Below are 19,479 nucleotides of genomic sequence, written 5' to 3'. Positions count from 1 at the left end.
GTTTCTGCTTTGAGGAAAATTTGAATCTCAAAAGTAACGAGTTAGTCATTACGCCAATGGAACTGAAACCCATGAGAGCCCCTGCAATTGATGGAGTCAGCATAGTCCCATTTATAGGAAATAAAACTCCAGCTGCGATTGGAATCCCTACCTGTATAAAGATAGAAGTATAATTACACCATGACAGTTGAATAACGAGAAAATTATAAAATACTTTTGAGTCAAGAGATTCCAAAATCAAAACTATGAATAGAAACATTGAAAAAAAAAAGGTTCAATCAGTCCGAAACTAAGTTGAATTTGGTGAAAGAAATGAACAATCCAATATGACCGAACTCCTAGTTCCTTACAAAATCAGCGTCATGTTGGCCGGGAAATGCTAACAGAGTAAAGAAGGGTAAATCACATTTAATTTAGTTGCTCAGTTATGCCTAAAAGTTGTGGATATGTTTAAGTAATATTAACTTATAGTCTTGTTATTCATCAAATAAGAAAAAGAAAATAACATGACAATCAGAATTCTTTATTACCTGAAATGTCAACTTGAAAAATGATAAGGTTTATACAGTTATCTTGATGCATACACACAATGAAATGCACAATGGACAGAGTAGCAAGCAGGCAAAGGAGAAGACTGATTATGACCATTTGCGCTAGTTGCTGATAACATTTTTGTTAGCAGTAATATGGTGGTATTGGATGTTAGTCGTTAAAGGATGGTATACTCATGATATTTTGAGATGGAGCGTTGTATTCCTTCAATTAAAGGTTCTTTTATAGATCTATCATAATATAAAAAAATGCTCAGAACATTTTTCACGTTTCAACAAGTAATTTTTCAGGGAAAAACAAAAATCAATTTCTATCAAATGACAAATACGGCAGTAAAATAAGCACAAGGAAAAGTGTTAGTTATACTTCACCACAATCCCTTTTATAATATAACTGTCCTGATCAATTTATATATTTGGACAGCAGAAGAACTTACAATGTTGTATATGAAAGCCCACCAAAGATTTTGTTTCACGGTATTCATGGTTAGCCTGCTAAGCTCCAAAGCATCTAGTAGCTGAATAGAAATAAACAGATTAATTACCTAATATACATTCCATTATCTGAATCAACATGCAAAAAGTATTCTGAGTGCACATAATATCCTAACAAAAGTAAACGCTATTAGCTTTTAGTTACGTGGTTCCTAGTACACGATTGGTTGGGAAAATAGAAAGATAGACTTCAGTAGGACATCCACTATGAAATATAAAGGTTGCTATATTATTTTGCGCATTCATGGAAAAATACATAGACATGTAGGTTTTCTAGAATAGAAACAGAAAGAGACAAAAAATAAGTTTAATAAAAGGGTCAGGGACTACATAGATGTATTTTATGCAAGCCGTCTTCCTAGTGGTGGAGGTTGAACAAAAATTATGGGGGGACAGGGAGATTGCTCAACAAGTAAATTAATTTACAATGACATACAATTGTTTTTTTTTTTTTTCAAGTTAAGGAGAAAAATCACAAAGGGCAAGGGGGGGGGGGGATAAGGAATCTTCCTAAGCAAAAGAACAAAGAAAACAACTAAGAAAAATCAGTGGAACAAAGCTAAGTCCCTTTATATGTCTGTCAATGAAACCCCATTAAAAAGGCCGCCACATGCTTTGCAACAAATAGATGCCAAACGCTTAATCTTATCCCAAATCAAATGATGTGCCAAAAAAAACTCATTAAAAATACGAGCACTCCAACCAAATACAACAGCATAGAATTTACAACGTATTGATACTTAAAAGTATCATATCATATATCTAAAATTTAAAAGTTTACAACCATAATCTTTTTTTCAAATAAGAAGCTAAAGTGGGCTTAATGAAAGTGAAATAACTGGGCCTAGAGTGAGGTTCTCATTGTCTAGTCTATGGGAATTGAGAAATGAAACCTACACCCAAAAAATGTAAGGGAGATTAAAAGATGGAGGCTTATGAAATTTTTACATCACATTTGGGGTCCAAATCTTTTTCCTCATGTATCGCTAAGAATTTTTAAAATTTTGGGGAGGTACATGTACATGGCACTCACCTATCATCATGAACCACCACCTGTGAATAACTGTATAAGCAAAAGGGCATGCACATGGAGAAGAAACATGAAAAATGCCCTACTTTTCAGTGCTGAGGAAATGCTTTTTCACACGCCATTTTCACAAACAGTATATTTCTTTTAAACATAAATTTTATGGTTGACAGATGAAGTCAAATAATAAAATGATGCAATAAATTGAAGAAAATAGAAGCAAGATAGTTTTTGAGAAAATATATGGAAGCTTTAAACAAACTAGAACTAAAAAAAGGCAAATAACAATTACCTGTGAGAGCTGGTTGCGCATCAATACAATAGAAGATACCTCACTGGCAGCTCCAACACCTCCACCTAGTGCAATACCAATATGTGAAGAAGCCAGAGCAGCTGCATCATTAATTCCATCACCAACCATAGCTATAATGTTATTATCTTTCTGTAGTTCATTTATGAACTTCTTTTTCTCGTCTGGTTTCACTTCAGATATCACCTGCAATTGGCAAAATAAGACTTCGAATAGCCAAAAAAAAATTCCATGTACTTAAAAAATATTAACTAGCAAAGAAGTATTTTTGGTGCATAAGGATTCAGACCCAATACATATATCCAAACCCCAAATAGTCAGCAAAAGACTGATATGTCACAAGGTGGGAATATATTACTAAAACATTAGTCCCACAGGGTTTCGCAGGGTAAATTTAACTCAAATGCCTGCCATTAGTCTACTTCAAATAGTTGCAAGTTTCTGATATACAAAATATAAAACTTCTTTTACCAAAATAAATAAATAAATATAAAACTTCACGTGTTTAAGCATGGGAGGGTCACAAACATTTACAAAGTGTTTAGCTCCACCTTTTATTCTATCATAAAAAATAAACAAGTAAAAATTTCTCACTAATCAACCAATTGATGACTCAATGCTGCTGAAGATAATCATTTACAGCTGGGAGATTTGATTATGGAGAAAAAGCAACCCTCAGCTCTCAGCCCCTCTTCAATGGAGTAACATCTTCAACATGACAATGACCATATGTAGACTGCTGTTTTCCTAACAGTTATCTAGAAATTCTTAGTATGGAACCACCAAAAGCCCAACCTTACCCGCCCTCTTATTTATGAAATATTATGTTGTACGTTGAAAACCATTTACCTTCTCTTTGGGAATTCCAACATGGGATGCAACATACTCAGCCGCATTCCTTTTGTCTCCAGACAGCATGTATACACCAATATCTTGCTTAGACAATGTGTCAATAACGTGTCTTGCATCTTCCCTTATCTCATCTTCAAAATAAATTAGGCCAGCTAGAGTCTCATTGACCCCAACATAGACAAAGGATTGGTTTTTACACTCATCCATTTCTTGATGTATACTGTTGTTAACTCCACACCTGCACAAAGGAAATTACCTGCTGAAGCTTTGAAATTAATAAAAAAAAAAAAAATTCTAAAAGAAAAAAAAAAATGTTTGTTAGAGAACAATCAAAGCTACCCTCCAGTCTCTTAATGAAGTGGATTAGGTCTAAAGCAAGTAACACCAATACGCTGCAATTAATTGAAAGAAATACATCCTTTATAATAAATTAATAAGAAATATTAAAAATTTTTGAGGTACATCTTATCCTGTGTATCTTTGAACCATGATCAAAGAATTAAATACTCAATTTACCTGGTAATCCATTCCAATGTCCCAACAGAAACCTTTTTATTATCAATGGTTGCTACTGCACCAGATCCAGGTTCTTCCAGGAATGTTCCATCTGCTACCTGCAAATTTTGTGGTAAGGCTTAAGCTGAAAGTTGTATCTTCATCAATTTTAGGACAAGCTGACGAACATACTACCAATAGGTTCTATTCTACAGAGCCCGTTAGTATACCAGACTACCAAAATTTTATATACAGTGTCTACTAATCAGTCAGTCTCCTATAGATAGCATATGCTGACTGTAAACGGGTAGCTAATATAATACAAAGTGTAGTACCTATTGACATATCTTCTAGAAAAAGATAGCGACTCAATTGCCAAACAGATCATGTAATGTTTATGTCAACAAGGGAAGAACAGATAGAGCAATGAGATAACCCCAAATGAGGAGAACAGAATTCAAATCATCAATGTAGAAGAGAGATTTGTTAAAGAACGTTCTATTTATGCATGATTTACAATCTTTAATATTAGGATAAGAAAACTAAAAAATTAAGTAATTAAGGAAAATAATACCAATAAAATCCTAATTATTTACCGCATACAGACCCTAATAAATAGGCATAAATAGGAGATACTTTCCAACAATCAAGAAATAAAATGAGAACCTTAGCATTATGACAATTAACTGCCTGAGCAGCATCTACAATCGCTCTCCCAACTGGATGTACCGAATTTGATTCTACCCCAGCTGCTAACCTCAGAACTTCAACATCAGACAAAGCATTTTCTTCAGTTTGGCTGCACTAAAAAGGGAATGTTATTTACCATTTAGATAATATCCCAAAAGTTTAAACTATTAGGTGAAGAGACATGAACGATTTTATATTACACCCCTCCACATTACACTCCTTCATGCAAGAACCCTTTGGTTCCTTTGTTAACTAGGATACATTTTAGTGTTGTTAACTAGTTTATACATGACCAGGGGTGAGACTCTTACAGGTAACGGACAAGTTCATATAGAATCTTAAAGCTAAACCAGACAGGGGATCATAATTCAATAGAGGTGGAAATCCATTCATAGGAGTATTTACAAATTTTAGCTATGCAGGATCAGTTACTGATAGGAGGTCAATATTTGGTAAATGTATGTTCTCGGGTGGAAATTTATTTACCTGGAGGAGCAAGAAACAAAATATTATCATTTGATCAAGTGCAGAAGCCGAGTTTCGGCCTATGGCCCAAGGATTTTGTAAGTTACAATAGATGAAGATGGTTATATGGGATGTCTTTTTTTTTTTTTTTTTGGAAATACAAGGAAATAAAACAAGAAACATTAGAGACGGATCATTCTGGGTGTAGTAACACCCCTTAAGTCATTCTGGACCAGCATCCAACATTCTTTGGGAGGGTTATGCAGAACCTGCACTCCCCTACCTTGACTAAAAGCCATATTCGCGAGTTTATCAGCAACTTGGTTTCCCTCTCTGTGGACGTGAGAGATCATCACCACCCAGTCCCTCCATATAAGCTTCCGAATTTTGTTGACAAGGTTGTAAAAGGGTTTATTCCTATCAGCTCTAGACCTAATGAGGCCAATAGCAGTAACCGAGTCTCCTTCAAGACAAATGTTCCTCATCCCGTAAGGCCAGGCTATCTCCAACCCAATGAGGGACCCCCATAGCTCCGCCATCAAAGAGTTTCCAGTCCCAATGTTCTTAGTGAAGCCCAGAATTCATCTACCCGCGTCATCACGACAGACACCTCCACATCCCATCATCCTGCTATTCTGCTTGTACGCACCGTCAGTGTTGATCTTCATAAAGCCTTGACTTGGAAAGTTCCACCTGATTAGGACTTCCCACTTGGGGCTAGGGTGAATGCCAGCCTTCTGAAGGATGGCGTCTGATTGGTCCATAGTCGCTAAGAAACCAAGAGCACGAATGGCAGTAGCATTATTTGCATCAATTCTTCCATTAAAGACCAGATTATTCCTTTCGTGCCAGAGAAACCAACACACAACCCCAAAGAGTCTGGACCAGTGGCGCCGTTGAGAGGGTGCCCCCTTCCACTAGAGGTTGGATTCCAGCCAAACGGGTAGATTGGTATCGAAAAAGAAAGAATTCATTCTCCCATCCAAAAGCTTGCACCAGGTTTCGCGAGCCCAATGACAGTCTCTAAAAATGTGAATGATATCTTCAGTATGGTGGCTGCATCTAGGACAAGAAGCTGAGGGTGATATGAGTCTTCTAACTCTCATATTGTTCGTCATCAGGTTGCTGCCAATCAAGAGCCAGAGAAAAATCTTGATTTTTTGAGGGCCATCCCAGTCCTAAGCCAGGGACCAATTGACCGGATTGTTTCCCAGTGTCTTATGACTGATTAGATTGTATGCAGATTTAACTGAGAAAACACCATCATTAGTGAGATCCCAGGTTACACAATCATCCCCGTCGTCAGGCATTGGAGGAACTGTCCCAGCCAGAAGTTTCAAGATGTGTTCAGGGAGAATGTTTTGGATCAGGGCCCAGTTCCAGTCACCCATTCCTGTGGTATAATCTGCCACCTTTCAGTCCTTCACCTCATCAGGGATCGATTCTAAAGCCAAATTGATCAACTTGTCAGTTTGAGGGAGCCATTTTTCGAGCCAGAAGTTTGTCGTCCTCCCATCTCCCACCAGTATCCTGGACCCAGTGGTGATGCTCTCCCAGGTCTTGCAAATGCCAATCCACAAGTTAGACACCCCATTCCTCCGAGTGATAGTTGGAATTAACTCATTCCCAACGTTATATTTATTCCGAATAACTTGGGACCAAAGAGTGTCTCTTTTGGTTAGTAGACCGTGCCCTACTTTCATAACCAACGCCTTGTTGAATTCTCTCATGTGTTTCAAGTTTAGGCCACCCTTATTTTTTGGAGAGCACAACTTCTCCCAATGCACCAAGTGGATCCTTCTGTGCGTCGGGGTTGAGCCCCAAACAAATCTGCGAGTATGTTTTTCCAGCTCATCACACGCAGACAGGGGGAGGAAAGAGGACTGAGTGGAATACGTGGGAAGAGCTTCCAACACGGAGTTCGCTAAAGTGACTCTCCTAACCATAGATAAAACAATTGCGTTCCAGTTACTCAGACGTTTCTGGACCTTGTCTGAGATGTGCGCGAAGGACCTCCTGTTAATTCTGCGATGATGAAGGGGGATACCAAGATATACTTGAGTATAGAGTATGAAACTCCAATGAAAGTTATTTTGTGTTAGAATATAGTTGTGTTCTGTTTCTAGCAGAGTTAATTACATAGCTAGTTTTCAGAGCTGTTAGATATAACAGTTTGTAAAATAGTTGTAATAACTTCTGTTAGTAAATGCCATTGCATTCAGTTAAGACAGTCATCTCTAACTGTATCAACTAATTATGATACATGTATAAATTCATGATCTTAGAACTGACTTTAGAAGAAAATAACAAAAAACTCACTTTCAAAAAACACAAATTTCTCTCTGCTGCTCTAAACATTTCCTTAGTTTCTTTCATTTTCGCATTAATCTCTAGCTTCAACATGGTATCAAAGCTTGATTCGGTCCTGCCGTGGGTTCCTCACCAAATCCCTTCCAAAATCTGGCACCACTGCACACTGCAGTTTCCATCGTACCGCAGTTTCCGTCGTACCGTAGGCAAATGCTTTGGTATCTATTATTCTCCTTCTTCCTCTTCTGATCCAACTTCTCCCCACCTAGTTGTTTCCTCGTTACCATCCTCTTCTAAGTCCATTCACCCGATGCAAACTTGGTTTAAGTATGGCATTGTTAAGCCTAGTCTAGGTCTGACCTTACTCCTCACTGATATGGATCCCAACTCAATTAAACAGGCCCTAGCTACTCACTGAAAAAACTGCTATGCAAGCTGAATTTGATGCCCTAATTGGTAACAATACTTGGTCTTTCGTTTCACTTCCATTTGATCGCATGCTATTGGTTGCAAATGGATTTTTCAGGCATAAGAGAATCCTCATGGCTCTATCAATAAATACAAGACCCGCCTAGTCTCCAAAGGATTTCCCCAACAATCATGGTTTTACAATACTGAAATATTTTTCGCTGCAGTTAAACCAGTGACCATTCAGCTCATTCTTACTTTAGCCATCACCAATAGGCGATCCATCCAGCAACCAGATGTTAATAATGTTTTTTTTAATGGACTACTTGAAGAGGAAGCCTATATACAACAACTTATGTGCTTCGAAGCTGTTAGATAAATCCTTGGTTTGCAAAATAAACAATGCTATCTATGGTTTAAACTGCCACCTAAGGTCTAGTTTGGAATTAGGTTTGTCTCTAGCAAATGTATTCTTGTTGGAAATAACATCGTACTATTATTGTTTTATTTTTTAGTTCTAGAAGCTTCTTTGGGCATAGCCCATTAAGTCAATTAGCCTCTATAAATAGAAAGCTCTCTTATACAATTATACACAATTCAATACAATACAATATTCATACTTTCCATATTCTTTAAGTTGGTACCGGAGCTTGTGTTTTGGGAAACGTCACTTCTGAAGAAAAATTCTTGTCGGCGTCATTCCAGCAAATCGTCTATGTCGTGCATCATACTGGAAACTCTCTTTCAGTTCCTTAACCTCAGATCGTCAGAAAAAGTCACCGATCATCGCCAGAAACCTCCATCCGCCACTGTTCACAGTCGACGAAGCACTTTTCCGGCAAACAACCACACGATCATAACCGCCTCGAGGAGAAGCATCCAGTCGTCCAAGCGGCGTCGCCATCGGAGCTCCAACACGCTGGTGGAAGTTTTTTCCAACTCGTGAGAGAGCATCTGACCACCTTTTCGGGCCGGACCACCACCGTCTTGTTCTTCTTCTCTTCCTCTTTCTAGATCTGGTCTCCATTCGTTGTGGGTCTCATCCGTTAGGGAAATATCGGGAAAAATTCGCAGTTTGGACACCGTTTTGTGCCGTTTTGGCACGATCTCCTGCTTTCTTGCTGTTATCTGCACTTTTCTTTTATCTTTGCAGGTTCTTACATCTGATTTGTAATGGAGGGCTCAATTAAGGTGATCAAAAGCGGTCTTGCCCTCATCTCTCGTGCTAACGATTCCAATTGGAATCGTGGACGCGATCGCGGATAAAGGCCCCAATGCAATTATTGCCAGAACCTCGGACACTTGAAGAATGTTGCTACAGGAAGTACCTTCACTTGAAGCCACCAACTGTCACCTTTGCTCAGACCGATGCTTCACCATCCTTTATTAGATCAGTAACTATTTCGAGTGCAGATGATGAAGCTCTTCTTGAAAAGGTTTCTTCCCAGACTCCTGCCAAAGATACTAGTAATCATGTTGCTTGTCTTTCTCGATCATCTCTTAGACCCTGGATAATAGACACAGGTGCTACTACTCACTTTTGTGGTAATAAGGATCTCTTTATCTCACTTACTTATTTTGATAATCTACCTTCTGTTACTCTTGCTGATGGCACCAAGGCCTCTACCCATGGTATTGGGCAAGCCAGCCCAACACCCTATTTGACTTTGACATCTGTTTATCATATACCTGACATGCCTTTCAATTTAATATATATTAGCCAGTTGATCCATTCTCTTTCATGCATTGTTGCCTTTCCAATTTGTCTTTATGTAGGATTCAGGTACAGGGAAGACGATTGGAGTAGGCCGTGAGTCACGAGATCTCTACTATCTGATTGCGCCTCATTCTCCAGTGGCGTGCTCTCTCACATAGTCTCCTGAACTAATCCACAGTCGTTTGGGTCATCCAAGTCTCTCCAAGCTTCAGCATATGGTTCCTTTTTTGTCTACTCTTCAATCTTTAAACTTCCAGTCTTGTTAGCAAGGAAAGCACACTCTTCAATCTTCTGTTCGTTTGTTGTTTACTCTTGCTGCCATTCATCATTGGCCCTTTCTTCAACTTGATATAAAAAATGCCTTCTTACATGGTGATTTGCAGGAAGAAGTATACATGGAGCAACCACCGGAATTTGTTGCTCAAGGGAAGTGTTCTGGAATGGTATGTAAGCTTCGTAAATCCTTATAAGGTATGAAGAAATCTCTTCAGGCTTGGTTTAGTCGCTTCAGTTCCGCTGTTCAAGCCTTCGATTTAATCCGAAGTGAAGCCGATCATTCTATCTTCTATCGGCATAGTTCCTCTGAATCAGTGCATCTATCTCTTGGTCTATGTTAATGATATCATTATTACTAGCAACGATCAAGCTGAGATTGATCAGTTAAAGAAGTACTTATTTAGTCAATTTCAAATTAAAGACCTTGGCAAGCTTCGCTATTTCTTTGGGATTGAAGTGGCACAATTCAGGTAGGGCATTTTCATTTGTCTGAGAAAATATGTCCTAGATATCTTAGAGGAGACCGGTATGTTGGGATGTAAGCCCATTGATACACCTATGGTTCCCACTATTAAGCTATTACCTAGATAGAGGGAGCCATCGGACGTTATCGTAGATTAGTTGGAAAGTTGAATTATCTTAATATGACAAGGCCAGATATCTCCTTTACAGTTAGTGTAGCAAGACAATTCCTTGACTCTCCTTGTTACTCTCATTGGGATACAGTTGTTAGGATCCTCAGATACATCAAAAGAGCACCAGGAAGAGGTTTATTATACACAAATAAGGGGAATATGGAGGTGTGTAGCTATTCAGTCGCTGATTAGGCAAGTTCTCAAAGCTCTACTTCTAGGTATTGTATTCTCCTTGGTGAAAATTTAATTTCTTGGAAAAGTAAAAAGCAAACTGTAGTAGTCAGATCGAGTGCAGAGGCAAAATATCGGGCAATGGAAAATGCAACTTGTGAGCTCATCTGGTTAAGACAATTGATCAAGGAACTACATCTCTGTGAACAACGGCCCATGAAACTTATTTGTGACAATCAAGCTGCATTGCATATATCATTTAACCCGTTTTTTCATGAGAGGACCAAACACATAAAAATCGACTGTTACTTTGTTCGAAAAAAGATTCAGTCAGGAGAGATTGAGACAACATTTGTCAATTCCAATGATCAACTTGCAAATGTTTTCACCAAGGCTCTTAGAGGTCCTCAAATAAATTACATATGTAACAAGCTAGGAGCTTATGATATATACGCGCTAGCTTGAGGGTGAGTGTTGGAAATAATATTGTATTATTATTATTGTTTTATTTTTTAGTTCTAGAAGCTTCACCTCTATAAATAGAGAGCTCTCTTGTACAGTTATACACAATTCAATACAATACAATATTCATACTTTCTATATTCTTTAAGTATTCTCAAACAGAACTACTCATCGCATTTATGTTTTAATTTATATGGATGATATAATTGTGACTGATACCTCTTTACCTCTCATAGTGTAAAGAACCAATTCAACCCAAAAGCTTAAGTTGGTGGGTGAAGCTGTATTAATGGTTTTATTTATCTCTAACACGCCCCCTCGTAAGAAAGCCCATTAGGTTTGAAAGGTGGATGATGCATTACGCCCAGCCTACCTATGCTAATAAATTCCACAAAGAAAATGGAGGGCAGCGATGATCGAACCCGGGACACCGAAACTCAGATTCCATGTAAAGAACCAATTCAACTCAAAAGCTTAAGCTGGTGGATGAGACTGCATTAATGGTTTTATATATCTCTAACACATCGAGCAATGCATCACCAAGCTTAACTCAGTGTTTCCCTCAATCAGTTAGGTTCTCTAGAATACTTTTTAGGCATTAAAGTCAAGAGTGAAGAGCGATGCCAAGATAATTGTTGTAAATAATATTGATTTAGTTATTATTTAGTTTTTATTTAGTCATTTATTGTTGTATTGGGCCAAGCCCTTTGTTGTATTGGGCCAAGCCCATTAGGTTAAAAGTAGGTCAAATATTCTCTATAAATAGAGAACTCTTTGTACAGATTATTTACAATTCTAAAATATATCAGAATACCCTTTTTCAAGTTGGTATCAGAGCTCTTGATCTTGAGGGCTCTGCTTCCGCGCCTACGAAACCTTTTTTTGTTTTCCATCTCTCGCTACCATCAGCCGTCACCGGAAAAATTTTCCGGGGACCTCTTGGACCGAGAGATCACTGCTTCTCTTTGTTTTTCTCTCATCTTCCTCAATAACAAGACCCCAAACTGAACCGTTCAACGTCACCTCCAAACAGAAAGCGGTTTTCACTAACGAAGAACACTGTTCATCGCGATTGACCTTCTTTCTGGCGGCCATTCAACTCCGATCAGCCCCAGATAGGTTCACAACCCTTGGACGACCTTCGCCTGAAAAGCCCAGCCCGATCGGACCTCAGACGCGCCTCCACGCGCCGCTCCTTTCCCTGCGCGTGAATCCCACGCGCCGCCAGCGCGTGACGGTTGCTATTGGCTACGGACCGGTGCAGTCTTGATCGACTCTCCAAGCTCGTTCTGGATCTGTGCTCACCTCTTTGATCGGACCTCGTTTGGTAATTTTTCGTGATTTTTTGGCTTCTTGGTACTATTCCTTGAGTTGTTTTGCAGTATGGCCGCTTCCGACGGTGATTCAACTCTAAACTTATCTGAAAAAAATTCTACCCTCTGTGGTGACCCCTCTTGGTCACAATGATCTTCCAAGTCTACATCAGAGTTATCGATTTGACGGATCAAATTATTTGTCATGGTCTCAGTTCATTCGTACTACCATCAAGAGTCGCAATAAGATTGCTCATCTTGATGGCCCTGCTCCTGCTGCCACGGATCCCGATTTTGCTGTTTGGGATAATGAGGATTCTCTTATCATGACTTGGTTGTGGAATTCGATGACTCCTGAAGTGGGTCGTCATTGTATGTTTTTGTCTTCTGCTATGGAGATTTGGGAAACTGTTCGCTCCACTTATTCCTTGAAACAGGATATGGCTGCGCGCTATGAATTGCGCAATAAAATATTCACTACAAAACAAGATTCTTTATCCGTGACTGAGTACTATGGCACCTTGAAGGAGTTATGGACTGAACTTGATCAATTTCAGAGTTTGAAGATGAAATGTACTGCAGATGCTACTGCTTTAGCCAAGGAGGTGGAAAATGAGCGTATTTTTGATTTTCTTGCTGGTTTAAATTCCGAGTATGATCTTATTCGGGTTCAGATACTTGGCAAAGAAACTTTTCCATCCCTTTCTGCTGTTTTCAATACTGTTCGGGGAGAGGAGAATCGTCGGGGTGTTATGATGAACCCTGATAAATCTGTCATGTTATCATCAAAAGATGGTGCTGCTTCTAAACCCACTGATGGGTCTGCTATGATTTCAACAAAAAAGGATGGTTCTACTTACAGGAGTTCCTTTCCAAAATATTCTGATGGAGCATCTTCTAGACCTAAGAAAGATGATCGCTGGTGTTCTTATTGTAAAAGAACAGGTCATATCAAGGATCTATGCTATCGTCTCCATGGAAAACAAACTGTCTTAGAAAAGATGGCAAGGATGCGTGGTCAAGCGCATTTTACTTCTTCTGATATAGCTCCTACACCTAATGAGACTTAACCTGCATTTCGTCCAGATGAGTTGGAACGACTTCGGACCATACTTGATTCTCTGAGTAAGCCATCTGGTACTAGTGATTTGGCTATGACTGGTATGAGCTCCAAAATTTCTTCTTTTCTTACTTCATGTATTGATTTTAAACATTCTTGGGTTGTTGATTCTGGTGCTACTGATCATATGGCTTGTTGTGCTGACCCCTTTGTTTCTTATAACCCTACCATTGGCACTCATACGATAGCCGTAGCTGATGGCTCCCATACATCGGTTGCGGGTTCTGGTAACATAAAATTACAGCCTTCCTTACATCTCAAAGATGCTCTTCATGTCCCTAAACTTTCTACTAATCTTCTTTCTATTCATAAAATCACAAAAGATTTAAATTGCACTGTAACCTTCTTTCCTACTCACTGTGTTTTTCAGGATCTCGCCACAGGGAAGACGATTGGGGGTGCTAAAGAGCAAGGTGGGCTGTATTATCTGGTGTCACAATCTCCTGCAACTCATGTTAAGGATCACATCTTACTGTCACATGGCCAGTCAACTGCTGATTCTCTGATTTGGCTTCATCATAAGCGCTTGGGACATCCTCCATTTAGTTTACTCAAGTCTTTATTTCCGTCTTTGTTTTTGTCTAAGTCTGTTGAGTCTTTTCATTGTGATGTTTGTGAGTTTGCTAAGCATCATCGTGTGTCTTTCCCTTCTAGTATTACTAAAAGTGTTGAACCTTTTGATCTTATTCATTCTGATGTTTGGGGTCCTTCTAAGGTCCCTCATTCTTCTGGAAATAAATGGTTTGTTTCTTTTATTGATGATTGCACTCGTGTAACTTGGGTTTACTTAATGCATGAAAAGTCTGAGGTACCAAAACTGTTCTTTCAATTTTATAAAATGATTGAGACTCAATTTTGTAAAAAAATCAAAAGACTAAGGACAGATAATGGTACTGAATATGTCAATCACTCTTTTTCCCAATTTATACAAAATCAAGGTATGATTCATGAACTTACTTGTGTAGACACCTCTCAACAAAATAGGGTTGCTGAAAGGAAAAATCGTCACCTTCTTGAAGTTGCTCGTGCCTTATTGTTTCAAACACATGTACCCAAATGCTATTGGGGAGATGCCATTCTTACTGCAGCATTCTTGATCAATCGTCTACCCACTCGGGTTCTCGATCATGTAAGTCCTATTCACTCCATGACTTCTTTTTTTCCTTCTGTTCCAACTTTGCAAAGTCTTCCTCCTCGAGTGTTTGGGTGTGTTGCCTTTGTTCATATTCATAAACAGCATCGCAGTAAGTTGGATCCTAGGGCTCTTAAATGTGTCTTCCTTGGATATGCTCCTGATAAGAAGGGCTACAAGTGCTATCACCCTGGAAGTCGGAAATTTTTTGTTTCTATGGATGTTACATTTCAGGAATCTGAGTCCTTTTTCCAAGGTCCTCATCTTCAGGGGGAGAATGATTCACCAGAAGACTCATCACCTTCCTTCTTTGAAACTTCAGTGTCTACTCCTTCACCTGTGTCAGTGTCTCTTCCTCTTGTTCCTGTTCCTAATGTGTCTATGTCTGATCCTCCTGTAACTGATCCTCCTATGACTGATACATCAAGTACACAAGAGATACGGAAGATTGTAACACCTGAATTGGTATATCAAAGAAGGAAACAGCCCACATTGCCTCAACAGCAACCTCAATCGTCAGAACCACTGGTAAGTCCTGAATCTCATATTTCTGATCATGATACTTCTAATGACTTACCCATTACTACTGCTTCTGATGATTTACCCATTGCTTTAAGAAAAGGAAAAAGATCTTGTTCCAAGAAATCTTGTTCTTCCTGTCCCTCTTGTACTCAATACCCTATCTCCCATTTTGTTTCCTCTGCTAATCTTTCTGTGCAGCACAAAAGCTTTGTTTCAGCACTAGATTCTACTTCAATCCCAAAATTAGTACATGAAGCTTTGAAAGATGGGAATTGGGCTCAAGCCATGCAAGAGGAGATGAATGCGTTGGAGAAAAATAAAACATGGGAGGTTATTGATAGACCCAACGGAAAGAAAGCAGTAGGGTGCAGATGGGTTTATGCCCTAAAATATAATTCTGATGGCACTCTTGAGAGATACAAGGCTCGATTAGTCGCCAAAGGTTACACTCAAACCTATGGCATTGATTATGAAGAAACCTTTGCTCCAGTTGCAAAGATGAATACAGTGAGAATCTTGTTGTCCCTTGCTGCCCATTACAATTGGGATATAAATCAATTTGATGTGAAAAATGCTTTCCTCAATGGTGAGTTAGAAGAAGAAGTCTACATGGAAATCCCGCCTGGTTTTGATTCTGTGAAGGGGGAAAATAAAGTTTGTCGATTAAAAAAGGCCTTGTATGGATTGAAGCAGTCACCTCGTGCTTGGTTTGGACGGTTTACTAAGGTTATGATGACCTTAGGATATAGACAGAGTCAAGGAGATCACACTCTTTTCTTCAAGCACTCCCAAAACGGGAAGCTTACTGTGCTCCTTGTATATGTTGATGATATTATTATCACAGGTGATGATTTTGTGGAGAGACAGATTCTGCAGACACGGCTTGCCTCTGAGTTCGAAGTCAAAGACCTTGGGAAACTGAGATATTTCCTAGGGATAGAAGTAGCTCATTCAAGCAAAGGAATTTTTATCAGCCAAAGGAAATATGTTCTTGATCTTCTCAAAGAAGCAGGAAAGCTCGGGTGTAAACCCTCTAATACTCCTATTGAGCAGAATCACAAGATGGGCTATGAAGAAGAGAGTCCTCCAGTTGATAAAGGACAATATCAACGGCTAGTTGGGAAATTGATATATCTGGCCCATACTAGACCAGACCTAGCTTATGCTGTTAGTGTTGTCAGTCAGTTTATGCACGATCCAAAGGAAAAACACATGCAGGCAGTAGAGAGAATTCTTCAGTATCTTAAAGGTACTCCTGGTAAAGGATTGTTATTCCGACGTGATGGCAATCTATCTTTAGAAGTCTACACAGATGCTGATTATGCTGGATCCGTGACTGACCGTCGTTCTACCACTGGTTATTGCATGTTTCTTTGCGGTAACTTGGTGTCATGGAGAAGTAAGAAACAAGATGTGGTTGCCAGATCAAGTGCAGAAGCTGAATTTCGAGCTATGGCTCAAGGCATTTGTGAGTTACTGTGGCTGAAAATTGTACTTGATGATCTCAAAATAAAATGTGAGGGACCTATGAAGCTGCTATGTGATAATAAGTCCGCTATTTGTATAGCTCATAATCCAGTTCAACATGATCGGACTAAACATATTGAGGTCGACCGCCATTTCATCAAAGAGAAACTTGATAGCGGGTTGATTACCACTGAGCGTCAATTAGCTGATCTATTAACAAAGGGGCTTCCTTCAGACAGATTTCAAGAACTTACTAGCAAGCTGGGAATGATAAATATCTATTCCTCAGCTTGAGGGGGAGTGTTGTAAATAATATTGATTTAGTTATTATTTAGTTTTTATTTAGTCATTTATTGTTGTATTGGGCCAAGCCCTTTGTTGTATTGGGCCAAGCCCATTAGGTTAAAAGTAGGTCAAATATTCTCTATAAATAGAGAACCCTTTGTACAGATTATTTACAATTCTAAAATATATCAGAATACCCTTTTTCAAGTATAATTTATATTCCTATGGCAGTTGTGAACCAGGCAAACATGGCAGCGACTGTTTGAAGGACCTCCATTTGTATAGGTCCACTGTTGGAGCACTTCAGTATGCCACCATCACTTGACCTGAAATTTCCTGTTGTATTAATAAAGTCTGCCAGTTTATTATATTTACAACAGCCACTAGAGTCACATTGGAAGGCTGTTAAAACACATACTGTGTTATTTGAAAGGTACAACTATGCATGAATTGCTTCTTGAGCCAGGTGTCAGCCCAAACTTGGTCTCTCTTCGGGCCTTTTGTGATTCTAACTGGGCATCAACCCAGATGCAGAACTATCTCTAGTGCTTGTGTTTTCTTCGGACCAAACTTAATATCTTGATGGTCTAAAAAGCAGCCTCTAGTTGCACATTCCAGTACTAAAATACCGCAGCTTGGCTTTGACACCTCAGAACTCCTCTGGATCCAAACCTCACTGATCTACATGTGCCGGTCACAACTCCAGTTATACACTCTGACAACTTGAGTACAGCCTCTCTCTCTCTCTCTCTCTCTCTCTCTCCAGTTCTCAACAAGAGCTTGATTGTTGCTCTTGTCCTTGCTGAAGACCAACTTGCTGATGGTATTACCAAGCTATTGTCCTAGATCAAGTTCTCTAGTCTAAAAGACAAAATCAGGGTGTATGATTAACTTACAATTTCTTTATCCACCCTTGAGTTAGAGAGGAGAGTGAGGGCTGTAAAGTGTAGTTGTGTTCTGTATCTAATATAAATTATTTCATAGCAAGTGCTCAGAATCAGAAGAAAATAACAAAAAACACGCTTTTAAAAAATACTAAGTTATCTCAGTTTTCTCTCTTATGTTCTAAACTTTTTCTCTCTGTTTCTTTCATTTTTTTCGTCAATCACTAGTTTCAATATTCTGTGACAACAAATCAGCTATCAGCATTGCCCATAATTTGGCTCAACATAGTAGAAGTAAACATGTTGAGATGAACCAGCTTGTTGCAAGGAAAAACTAGATATTGGATTTATCAACACAACTTATGTTTCTTCAATGGTTTAGCTAGCAGATATGTTAACTAAAGGACTGCCTATAGAGAGGTTTCAAGATCTTACTAGCATGTTGGGAATGATAGATATCCATTGACCAGTTTGAAGAAGACTGTTGTAAATATTAAAGGAATAATTGTGCAATTATTGTAGATTTTTTTTTCCTTTTATAAGACATTTGATAGGACGGATTATAGAGCATATTTATTTATTTTGTGTTTCCCAAGAATTAAATATTATGAAAGTAATTACTCACATCTATCTATATATTGTAACACTTTGTACTTGAATATTTAAGTAATAATCAGTATTTTTCCATTCCAGTCATTATTATCATGTATTAACAACATGGGAATGGCTTCTCTCATGATTATTCATGGTTAAATACTTAAACCTGATTCTATACCGACAGCAAAATGGATATCATCTTGTGCAGATGAAAAATTAGACAAAGTCATCATCTTTAGAAAAGAATATTTCCAAATGAATCGATTGTGATAAATGAACAAAAATTTCTTGCCCTACACTACCTTGGATTTGCATTTTCTATGCATGTAGGAGTGACAATCTTTGTCACCACAGGTCTACCAACTGTAAGGGTCCCTGTTTTATCGAACACAACTGTGTTTACCATGGCAAACTTCTCTAGAATGTTTCCACCCCGCAAGAGTAATCCTTTCTGTGGTGCAAGAAGAAAAGATTCAGGTTTGACACATTAAGTGATTGGAGGACTACTACACTGCTATGATAAGGAAATGGAGAAAAAAGTAATTGGTTTCTTCAACAACAGCATATTAAGTTGGCCTTATGTTTATCTCATTAACTTACTGTTGTCTTACTTCCAACGAAACCCTTTCATCTCCTTGAACTTTACATTTGTTCTTTACCTCTGGGGGATTGAAGCTTTTTGAAGTAATAGTTTTTTCTACAAAAGATGGTTAGTGGGTTTATTAGTTTGGAGAAAGGATAAGGAAATTTCTCCCTAAACTGTTTTTCTCGTTGGGCAGTGACACTGCTAACTCGATGAGGAAGTTTGTTAGACTTGTTTGTTGCTTGTATGGTAAAATCAGTTATTATTAGAGTATATACACAGGATATGTATCTTTATATTGTATTGTATTTTTCTCTGTATCAGTATATACTATATAGTAGGTGTATCAGTATCCTGCAGCTGTGTAGTTGTATGATTATATCAGTAGCAGTAGTGTTGTATCTGGTGTGGCAGTACCTCGACTAGCTTTGTTAGCCTAGCTGGCATTCTGCTGTTCAGTTACAACAGTTACCAGACTACTTAGCTTGCTGTGCAAGTCTTCTGCACTTCTATATATAGTCATCTCTGTATACGGAGAGTCTCATGTTCAATTGTATCCAAGAATTCACGAAGGCTTTTTCTTTCCCTCTCTTTATTCTGTCTCTACTTTCTCTCATTGTCTTTTGTTTTCTCTCGACTTCCTTTAGTTATGGATGTTTTACTTTCTTTGACAGAGAAAGTTACTCCAAATAACAAATTGACATTTCAAACA

At 38.6% G+C, this 19,479-nt stretch overlaps 1 protein-coding gene across 1 annotated transcript; it reads right to left on the bottom strand.

Moving 5' to 3' along the window:
* Nucleotides 1-4: 4 nt before the first annotated feature.
* Nucleotides 5-19,290, bottom strand: LOC133306149 (copper-transporting ATPase PAA1, chloroplastic-like; the record flags this gene model as incomplete). Its single annotated transcript, XM_061506424.1, has 8 exons — nt 19,240-19,290; nt 18,487-18,635; nt 4,397-4,529; nt 3,752-3,849; nt 3,233-3,473; nt 2,366-2,569; nt 989-1,069; nt 5-151 (listed from the first exon to the last, which is right to left on the bottom strand). Coding segments are annotated over exons 1-8 (1,104 nt in total), but the record flags the coding sequence as incomplete, so codon positions are not given.
* Nucleotides 19,291-19,479: the final 189 nt, after the last annotated feature.

The sequence above is a fragment of the Gastrolobium bilobum genome, unplaced genomic scaffold (assembly GCF_033153095.1).
Source record: "Gastrolobium bilobum isolate Gb01-03AN ecotype WA unplaced genomic scaffold, APGP_CSIRO_Gbil_v1 utg326279, whole genome shotgun sequence".
Classification (NCBI taxonomy): domain Eukaryota; kingdom Viridiplantae; phylum Streptophyta; class Magnoliopsida; order Fabales; family Fabaceae; genus Gastrolobium; species Gastrolobium bilobum.
This window is presented reverse-complemented; position numbering and strand designations above follow the sequence as displayed.